The 11,328-nt window shown below is 39.0% G+C and overlaps 1 protein-coding gene across 1 annotated transcript; it reads left to right on the forward strand.

Annotated features, from left to right (window-relative positions):
• Positions 1-8,138: 8,138 nt before the first annotated feature.
• LOC128362232 (platelet glycoprotein V) lies at positions 8,139-10,049 on the forward strand. The gene has a single exon (XM_053322974.1). The coding sequence runs from the start codon at positions 8,139-8,141 to the stop codon at positions 10,047-10,049; it is 1,911 nt and encodes a 636-aa protein (XP_053178949.1).
• The last annotated feature ends 1,279 nt before the right edge of the window (positions 10,050-11,328 follow it).

Here is an 11,328-nt window from a genome sequence, read left to right on the forward strand (position 1 = left end):
TGTGTGTGTGTGTGTGTGTGTGTGTGTGTGTGTGTGTGTGTGTGTGTGTGTGTGTGTGCACTTCAGGACGCACCCTGACCCTTGAGGAGGGTGCTGACTGGTTGCAGATCATTTTGGTCCCTTAAGAAGATAAGTATAAATGGACAGATATAAAACGTTTTTCTATTTTTAGACTTTTTAAATTATTATTATGATCATGATGGAACAAAAATTCACATTGCTAAAACAGGATAAAACACACAAAAATATCTGATATTTATTTCTATTTTCCAAAAAAGCATCACATATTCACCGCATTTAAAATAACAAACCTGTAAAATAATACATGCAAGGTAAACATTTATTACTATATCTTTTAAAAAGGACACTCAAACTCTTCTGTAAAATCGAGTCATTGTTTTACGTTTCAATTTAATTTTGAAGGTTAAATTTTCATACTTCCGGTATTATTCCCCCTACATGTAGCTGACTTGTCGGGTACAGTGACTGGAGACAGCTGCAGCTACAAGGAGTCTTCACCATGAAGCGGAAGGGAATACACCTCCCAGGGCCAAATCTGAGATCCAGATTATTGTATTGTGTGTAACTGTGTTATTGCATGGGAGATGATATTCAAGCAAAGTATAGAGACAGACAAAAGGTACATGGATTACAGATCCTATTAATGTGAATAAAGAGGACTTAAAGTAGCACAATGGGGTTTCTCTGTACTCTGCTTTTTACTCTCTGTCCCTCTGTTATTTATTCAAATATACACACGCAGAGGTGTCATGTGATTTGACAGCAGCTGGTATACCGATGAGATGCAAGTGTAATTGCTCCCTCTAGTGTTGGGCATTTCAACTTGCAGCCATCTAGCACACATACCACACATCCCCTTTCCAGTTTTTTGGGTTGTTTTTCTTTTTCTTTTTGTCAATGCAGTGCATACATTATAGTCAATTAATAGTTAATTGTTATGAGCGGTCCATTTACTAGCAAATCAATAAGATCATTAGTGAACGCCCATGGACTGTGTCCATACCTAATGCTGAATTAGTCTGAATGCTTATTTTTCAGTGACATACCATGAGGTCAATGTGACCCGACTTTTCCAGTAGTGCTGCAGAAGGTTAGTTGAGAACAAAAACTGAATTGATGACTTTGGCTTTGACTCACACTTCACACACTTATCCTGCAAAAATAAAAAGTATGAACCAGTTCAAATTGTTTTTGCAAAGTCCATGAACTATATTGTTGTAACATTAAGGGACAGTGTACGGAGTTGGTGCATTAAAAACAAATAATGTGGCATTTACTTTATATAAACAATAAGATTTTTTTTCTTGCGTTTAATGTGTTAAGTTTCATTTATGTCTAGTTTGTCCGTATTTGTCTCAGGGGCCCTCATCAATACATTTAATTTTACTTTATATGACTAAGACTCTCAGATGCTCCCGACTTTTTCGTTTTATTCAAATTTGCTAGTCTCTCTATTCAGTCCCTGAGCCTCTGTACATTCAACCCCTGACTGACTAAAGTGATGGATTTGTGAATAGTATTTGGATGTGAGTCATGAGATGTCAACAGGCTTCTAAGTCAAGTCTGAAGGGGTGCAAGGTGGACAGGGGCTTTTACGAGATCCTGACCGGCCAAATTCAATGAGTCAAACTCATTTCCCTATTGCACCAGCACAATGCATGCTCCTCTGGCAAAGGTATGAGATGTGATTTCCTTGATGCACAAAATAGACTACAGTGACTTAGGAGGTGTTGGATAGTGGGCTGGGCTGCAGTGATGGATGCTCCTTCTGCTCCAAAGTCAGCCCTCAGGCCAAGATTGAGGAGCTCATCTCCGTCTATGATGCACTTACAGACTGAATCAATTTACTTCCCCCTCTTTCTCCGAACCAACACACTTCCTATGTTACTATTTAAAGAAGCAATTAATATAAAAGAAAAAGACTTGCAAGTGCCAAGAACATCTGATTCTGGTCTCTCATAACTAAAGGGCTGATTGATAACTTCCTCTCTCTGTTTGATTTGTCCATGTCAGAGTGATGTAGGGTTACTGGCCTCGCCTACGTCAGATCACCATATTTCAGTCAGACGCTACATGGTCCCAGTGAAAAGGTGGCCTATTGACGAAGTCCTCGATGACTAGCAATTGATTTAATACACGAAGGGGCTGACTGGCCCCTCCTGCCAGCCCCTGAAGGAATAAATACATTGACGGGATGGACACAAGGCAGTGGATTGCTTGTTTTGCTTGTGGGAAAGCTCATAGTGCAGCATTTGGGACCATACTTGAGTGCCATGGATAGGGTTACAGTTATGAACTACTGTTTAGGACTCCTGGGTTTGTTACTACTGCAGGGAGTGCTAAATGTGGAGGGAAGGAGCATTTTTAACACAGGTAAGTGCATAAAATGGAATCCATTCAGATTAAACTACACTGCATGCCCTACACTTGTGCCATCGCTGGTTTAATTTTAATTTTGCCAGAATGCAACATGTTAAGAAGCAAAATGGGACAAATGGGACTTAATATTATGTGACTGTTTTGTGATATTTGTGGTGTAATTTGCATTTGAATTTTCAAATTTGTACAGGAAACCATGTGTTTAATCCCAGAGAAGACACAGATGCCCAGAGCAAGATTCTAGCACTGCTGCTACACAAAAGCTTAATTCCTGTTGAAAGGAACGATCCTCTTGGTAAGATTTAAATTTAAAAAATCAAACTAAAATAAGCAATACAAATACAGCCTTACTTAGATGTTAACTGTTTTTTTTAATATACCTGCAGGTCTTGAGCTGGCTAATAAATTAGCTGAATTAGAAGAGGTAAGGAAAAAAACTGCAGATTAAGCAGGGTTTGTGTTTGCATATAAAACAAGAGTTGGCATGGGGTTTCTATTTCTCAAAAAATGTTAAACAATTCTCAGTAGACAAAAGACATCAAATTAGAACCTGTTACATTGCTTTATTAAGTAAAAGACACTGAATAGATGGCATGTTAACACTGAGATGATGGCTGCCTGTCTTAGTGTGTTCAAATTCTGATCATTGCTTGAAGCTGCAGGCACTGAGGGAGGACCTGGAACTGGAGAGGGAGGTCACAGCCAATTTAGCAGAAGGCAAACCCGTAACTCGAAAGAGGGGTGAACGTAAGTTGGAATCATTACTTCTAGATATATGTGTCATACAAACTGAGCTTATTAGTTAGTTATTATCACTATTGCAGTATGAATATTCTGCATGTAAGATGTCATACTACAAGTCTTTGTTTCCTTTCGTTTGCAGCTTGCTTCTGGAAGTACTGTGTGTGAGGAAGATGCAAGAGGACGAGGACCACTGTGAAATCTTGCTGCAAAGCCCAACATAGCCTTAAGAATCACAACACTAATACTTTAATCACACTGTATTTATTCCAGCAATATAGAGTTGTACCATAATCAATGTCATCAATAAATATTTAATTTCAACTGCACTGAGGTGCTCTCATGAGAGGTCTAAGGACTACGGCTGTACATCTTTAATCTGTAAATAACCTGCTGCACACTGGAAATACTTGAGGGTCAAATATGTCAATTGTACTTGACTTCAGAGACATACTATTGTCTTACCGGGACATTAATTGCCCACTGCTTGTGTTTATGTCACTCTCTTGTGGCAGAATTGGGCATAACAGTTTTTGTACCACTGCCGACAAACATCACATCTGTCACTGCTTTTAAAAATGCTTTTCATTTTACAAAATGAATAAAATTATAATGTTAATCTGTACTTTTTGATGGATTTTTTTTCAGTAGATAGAGAAAGTGATTGGAGATGTAAACTAATATTGCACGACTCTCTCAAAAAGAGAACATTGGTAAATATCACTCAACAACATGTTAAAACTCTTAATGTTCATATACTTCAAACCTTTAAAATGTGAAAATAACTGTCTGAGTAAAAGGAATGTGGCATGTAGTGCGCATCTACACTGACAGGTGAATTACTTTATAGTGAAGTTCATTTGACAGGATCTTTTAGAAGAGGGTAACAAAGATGAGTTACAGGCTTAGTCTAAATAATAGGAGTGTTGTTGCCAAAAGACCTGAATCAAACAATACACAATGAACAGAGGAAGCTTCAGGGAAACCAGACTGAATGTGACGTGAATCACCACTCACAGTAATGTCAAAGACTTTTGCTTTGAGTCAGAGATGTTTTCAGAGATGATTAATGCACTTGCACATCAAATATTTATATACACATGATGATGATTATATGATTATATGCTCTATAATACATGCAGTATTTTTGTGCATGTCATACAAAATGTGACATAATAATTTACCATATATTGTGAAGATAACACAATCACTGGTCGCTTCCAGAGCACATTTCCCTTTTTTTCATAGTAATTTTTGAAAGCAAAGAAGTTATAGTATAATAATTTATACGAAATTAAAATGTTAAAAGAAAAGAAAGTAGTAGTAGTAGTAGTAATATTATGTCAATCATTCAGTATGACAACCTTGAAATATACCAGTGTCTCCTGCTAGCTTCACAAGGTTAGCTCTACTCAACATCAGATCACTAGTCAACAGTTAGTTAATGATGTCATTATGACCTATGATCTAGATTTTTTATTTCTTAGTGAAACATGGCTGACTGAATGTAGCTGTGGTGCTATTCTTAATGAGGCAGCACAAACAAATTTCAGTTTTATGAACAAATGTCGAACAGGTAAGAAAGGCGGGGCAGTTGCTGCCATCTTAAAATCTGTATTTCAGTGCAAGGAAATTACATTAGGTGATTTTAGCTCTTTTGGATATCTCTGTTTTTTATGAAAAGGTGATCCAAAAGTTCTTTTTTTAATCATTTATAGACCTCCAATACTCAAAATTCATTGATGAGTTTGCTGAACTGCTGTCAGTTATCTGCACTGACAACAACTTTTTATCATAAAAGGGGATTTTAACATTCACGTAGACAATAACATGGACAGAAATGCCAAAGAACTCTCTGCTCTACTTGACACATTTGGCCTCTTGCAACATGTGAAAGGGCCCACACACACTCGAGGCCACACTCTGGATCTGGTTCTCGCTAAAGGCGTTGACATTTCCTCTGTTGATGTTAAGGACTTGGCTCTTTCTGATCATTTCTGTGTGTTCTTTGACTTGCAGATCATTCCAAATGTTCAATTATCCTCTGTGTCTGTTAGGAAAAGGTACATAAATGAGAATACCAGTGCAAAGTTCAATCAGGCATGTTTCCTAAACCCCTAAAGGTAGCTGCCATTAAGCCACTCTTAAAAAAGAGAACGCTGGATGCTTCTACTACAGACCTATCTCAAATCTTCCTTTTATATCCAAGATCGTTGAGAAAGTGGACTTTTTAATCAACTCAGCCATTTTTCTTGAACTCCAATGGACTTTTTGACAAATCTCAATTAGGCTTCCAACCTGGTTCTGGTCCTGTTGGATCTCAGTGCTGCATTTGACCCTGTGGATCACAGTATACTGTTGAACAGGTTGGAAACTTGGGCAGGACTCAGTGGAACAGTCATAGAATGGTTCAGGTCCTACTTGGAGTTATTTTGTGACCATTGGAAGTTATGAATCCGATTGAGTGGCTATGACATGTGGAGTTCCTTAGGGGTCAGTTGTTGGACCCCTTCTGTTCAGTCTATATGTGCTGCCTTTGGGTCAAATTCTGCAGAACACTAATGTACACTATCACAGTTATGCAGATGACACGCCGATATACCTAGCACTGTCCCCAGATGACTATACAGTCATTGTGTCACTGTTTAGAGCAAGAAACAAATTGGATGAACCAAAATTTCCTTCAATTAAATCAGGACAAAACTGAGGTAATTGTTTTTGGCAATAAAAGGATTGCTGTCAGTAAACATCTCGAGTCACTCTCTCTAAAAACTAGGGACCAAGTCCGAAACCTTGGCGTGCTGATAGACTCAGATTTGACCTTCAGCAGTCATATCAAATCAATCACCAAAACAGCCTTCTATCAGCTTAAGAACATATCCAGAGTGAAGGATTTTATGTCTCAAACAGACCAGGAGAAGTTGAATGCTTTCATCTCAAGTAGACTTGAGTACTTCTGACTGGACTCCCACAAAAAAGCATTAAAGACCGTGTAAAGTGAATTCAGACATTTTCTTCTACACGCATTAAATGGGTCATACATGTATTTCTAAAAAATATGTAAAAAGCATTTCAACCATTTAGATTTGAATTGTGGAGCTAGGCTTCACACACTGTGTTTAGGATTTAGTGGGCAGGTCGGAAAATCACCGCTGTGATAAACCCGCCCCATGCTGCTGTAGCGGTATAAATACATTCAGTGCACACTACTACTACTACAGTCTACAGATAGCCAGTTAGCTGACTTAGCCACCGAGGTAGTCACAGAGTTAGCCGCTGAGATAGCCACCAAGTTAGCTGCCGAGCTAGTAGCCGAGCTAGCAGCAGAAAGCTCTCAGACATAGCGTCCATGTTTCGGGTAGAGGTGGTGACTTTGATTGACAGGTGACAATTGGTAGGGGGCGGGGTTTCAGCGAACTCGGCAGGCACGCCCACAGTGTTTCGGAGCAGAGAAAGAGGCTGATTTTTACACAAATTTGAAGCCTAATTTCATATATTTGGCGATTTTTTTAATCATTCAAATTTGGCAGGGTGGTTAACAACACACTTTTCTGTGGTATATCAAATCAGAACATATTTATTCTTACCTTACAGCTCATTCAGAACGTTGCAGCTCGAGTTTTACCCTTTCTAATATACAGTCTAATGTTTTACCATAACAAAGATCAGTAAAGTCTTTACACTGGCCCCCAGTAAGCTATAGAAGATATTTTAAAGTTCTGCTACTGGTCTACAAATCACTAAATGGTTTAGGCCAAGAATACATTAATGACATGTTAGTGGAATATAAAACCAGTAGGGCTCTGAGATCTACTGACCCAGGTCAGATAGTGGAGCCCAGAGTTCAAACTAAACATGGTGAAGCAGCTTTTAGCTGTTATGCTGCACACAACTGGAACTAGCTGAAATCAGCCCCAACTGTGAACAATTTTAAATCCAGGTTAAAAACACTTACATTTTAATATTTCATTTGCACTGTATGTCCTTTAAATGACTTTAAAGTAAATCATTTATGCTGCAACCTTATTTAATTCTCTGTTCTAGTATTTTATTTGTATCTCTTTCTATTTTTCTGTACTTTGTTTTTAATTTTTTTAAATTATTATTAGTGTGTGTGTGTGTGTGGGGGGGGTTATCAGTTTTAGTCAAGTCAAAAAATTTTTATAGAGCACAGCATTCTACAGAAGCAATTCAAAGTGTTTTTTTACTCTTTCTTTACCACATCACCCTAACTGTCTTGCTACAGACAAGGGTGTTATCTGTTTCAGTTCAGTTCATAGACTGGAGGAAGAGTGGGGACCGACCGCTCTGTCAAGATAAGCCAGACAGGATATGAGCCAGCACTCTCTGTGTCATTCATACTGTGAAACATCATGTCAAGCTTTTACATGGCCAAATATCACGCATAACATAGCCTATTGACAAATACACTGAAACCACTGGAAAGACAATTCAAAGAAACAAAACTGTGGAGAGGTAGGACATTAGCATTTACAAAACAATTAGTAAAAACACAAGGGACTAATTTATCTATGGTTGGTGAGACAGGAAGTTACAGTACAGTCACTGGTTGAGGTAGCGTAGAAGATGCGTAGTGTGATGGATGACTTTCGAGTGGGCGTCTTAGTTGAGAAGGGTTACTCGATAGGCTGGATGTGTCCATCTCTTTCAGACAGCTCCAGCCCAAAGAGGAGCACACAACACACAGCAATCATAACACTGAGGGGACAATGATGGATTCTCACTTGAGAGGTCGGTTAAATATTGAGTTTTAAAGTCATTTTAGCCACAGATTAGCAAAGAAGATATGTTTTAATTCAAACTTTTAAAAATCCACTTTTTTGGCAATTATTTTGAGAGAAGTATGTCAAGATTTGAGTTCCAGATTAATACTGAAACATTGTATGATAAAATCCGAGTTGGAGAAGTTTGTTGGCCTTTTGGATGAAAATTATCACACACTGCTATCTTGATTTCACATGTAATCTTGTGTCAAAATGTGGCTTTATTTCAACTGTGCAGGTACCTTGCGGATGATACTCATCGTCCTCTCCCTGCTGCCACACCTCACCTGCAACATGTCCTGCCCCAGCAGCTGCCTCTGTTATTCTACAGGTGCTGTCATGTGTATTGGTTACAACATCACAGACATACCGAGGGATATGCCTGAGCACACATACATGCTGCTGCTCAATGACACAAACATGAATGTCATAAATGAGCGAAGCCTCGAAAACCGGGACCTACTTGTGCGCCTTGGTCTATCTAACAGTCATCTACACACCATCCATCCCCAGGCCTTCCAAGTCGCTCCACGGCTCAAGTCTGTCAAGCTGTCTTCCAATGATCTCTCTACCCTTCCTGCTCGAGTTTTCAGTCCACTGACCACTCTGGAGCAACTCCATTTAGATGGGAACCAGTTGGAGACTATTGCTGCGGATATGTTCGAAGGACTTGTGGAGATGTTGGATCTGGACTTGAGCCGTAACAAACTGACTAGTCCTGCTTCAGATGTTTTCAGTGGACTGACCAACCTCACCTTTCTGAACCTTTGTAGGAACTCCATAAAAAAGTTCCCTCCTACCATCTTTCACTCCTTGACTAAACTTCGCAGTCTCGCGATCTATAACAATGAGCTAGAGGACTTGGAAGATGGGATCTTTGATGGACTTGTCAACCTTGAGGAGCTAAAAATCCACCATAACCAGATTTCACGTCTTCCACCTCAGGTGTTCTGGTCACTGAGGAATCTAAAGGTCCTAACTCTTTCCTCCAACCAACTTCACGCTATCCCAGACAAAAGCTTCTACAACATGCCCAAGATGACCCAGCTTACCATTTACAACAACCCCTTATTATCTCTACCAGAGCAGCTGATGGGCCACATGCCTGACATAAGGCAGTTTTATCTGTATGGCACTAACCTCACCACTGTTCCTGGAAATTTGTTTGCTAATATGTCGGGGCTGCTGAGTCTCAACTTACATTTTAACCACAAGCTGAGAGAGTTGCCATCAAACCTCTTCTGCTGTCTTCCCAACCTTCACAAGCTCTCGCTGAAATCCAATGACCTCTATCAACTCCACCCACATCTGTTTTCCAGACTAACCGCACTGGCCATATTACTTCTCAATGACAATAAGCTTCAGAGCCTCCCAGACAAATTATTTCAGGGACTTGGAAGGCTTTCAACAATTGATTTGATGACAAACGATCTCATGACTCTTCCAGGAGATATTTTCTCATCAAATAGAGCTTTGGGGAGTCTTACTCTGAGTGAAAACCCTTGGGACTGTACTTGTAGTATCAGAGGTATTGCTCGATGGATAAGACTTAATGAGCACACAGTTCTTGACAAAGAAAATGTGATGTGCCATAGTCCACATCACCATCTGCTTCTCACTCTTGGCTCTCTGCGTGATGAGGAGTTCAACTATTGCGATGCCACACCCAGCTCAGAAACATTAGCTGTAACTTCAATGACAACACCATCTACAACAACAACATCAACCACTCCAAGAACCCAACCAATTACCATCCCCAGGACCACCCCACCAACAGCACATACCAAGACCCCATCGACATCCCTCCACACTCCCACCACTGTCCAACCTGATAAAAAGTTTTTCACTGCTGATATTCCCTTGGCTCCTAACATATCACCTTATTTCTACGACAAATTAGTGGTTGAGCAGGGGCCTGAGTTTGTTCACCACAGCTATCACAAGGGTTGGGTGTATGTGTGGTTTCTGCCCTCAGATACGAGCCTGACTGTGTTCCTCATGTTTTGTCACATCCTCCTTGTGGTCACAGGCTTGCTCCTCATTCTAGCTGCCATATATGGTATGTATCGCCTTGGCAACACCATGGAAGAAATAAAGGCTGAACGGGCACAAATTTATGGGTAACAAAGCATGTTATCATAAACTGTCCTTTTCCTGATGCTGGAGTTTATACATTACTATTACGTGTTGATTTCCATGGTATGGTGCTCAGCTGTATTTCCTATTGTTACATCACAAAAAGACTGATAGATAAAAATGTTTCCACAAATCTTTCTTTAGCAACATTATACATTTTATAAAATCAAGGATGATGCAAAATGATAATAACATAATAAAGTATGTTTTAGCCTTTAATGAAGATATTACTAATGCAAGTCAATAACTATTACCAATTTACCAACTTCTTAAATGAACATATGACATGAACTCTTTCCTTGTTCTCACATTGAAGGTTGATGCTTAAATATGTCTCCTAATACTGCATCAGCAGCAGTATACATAGCATTTCTGTTTTATCTGTTCTTCCCTTATGCAAAATCTACAGTATGCAAAGTTACTGTGACTTCCTAAAGGAGAGCCATGCTAATGTAGTCAACTGTTATCACAAGTTTGTTCCTACATGTATGTTTCCCTCTAGTGGTGTAAGCTTCATACTACATGCAGAGAAGTCACAGCTTAAAAAGAAGCTTTATTTTTAACAACACAATATACTCCTAAATAAACCACTTTGAAAACGTCTATTTTTCTCTTTAGTAGACCATGTTGGTAGATAGGAGATACTTATTTGTCTGTACCACGTTACATGATGGTCATAATAAGAACCAGCTAGCTAAAATATGAATCATAATCATCATAATGAATGTGTTTTAAGAATCACACAGCCAGAAAAATCTAAAAACCTGATTTTTTAAAACTGCCTTTTTTTGCCATTTAGTTGACGTAAATATAAAAAGGAATTTTTATATTTACGTCAACTAAATGTTATTCAAGACACCATAATGTTGCTGTGTCTGGCACTGCAAGGTCTGGTGGGGTTATTTACTGGGTGGATGTATGTAGCAATAAACCAATGTCTACACACATTTGAAGTGTGAAGACATTGGATTGCATTCATTTTCTCTTATCTGTATTTCCCATTTGCCTTTTAATGACAATGACAGAGATTTGTGCTTTCCTCAGAACATTAGTCATATCTCCAGGATTGATTCCTGAATAATCGTTTTCATAACAGCCTGTTCATAACAACAGGAAGGGTTAGGGTTAGGGTTAGATGGAGCATAGTCACTTTTGAAATAACATTTTCTTTTACAAAACATCAACCTGTAATTTCAAACGCCTTCATTATGAAACAATGTCACAACAATGTGTGCATAGTTGAGGTTCCCATTTTTGGAGTGGTGAA

Source organism: Scomber japonicus, chromosome 7 (assembly GCF_027409825.1).
Source record: "Scomber japonicus isolate fScoJap1 chromosome 7, fScoJap1.pri, whole genome shotgun sequence".
Lineage (NCBI taxonomy): Eukaryota > Metazoa > Chordata > Actinopteri > Scombriformes > Scombridae > Scomber > Scomber japonicus.

Coding starts and splice junctions, on each gene's coding strand:
- LOC128362232 (XM_053322974.1), top strand. CDS start 8,139: ATGTGGCTTTATTTCAACTGTGCAGGTACCTTGCGGATGATACTCATC.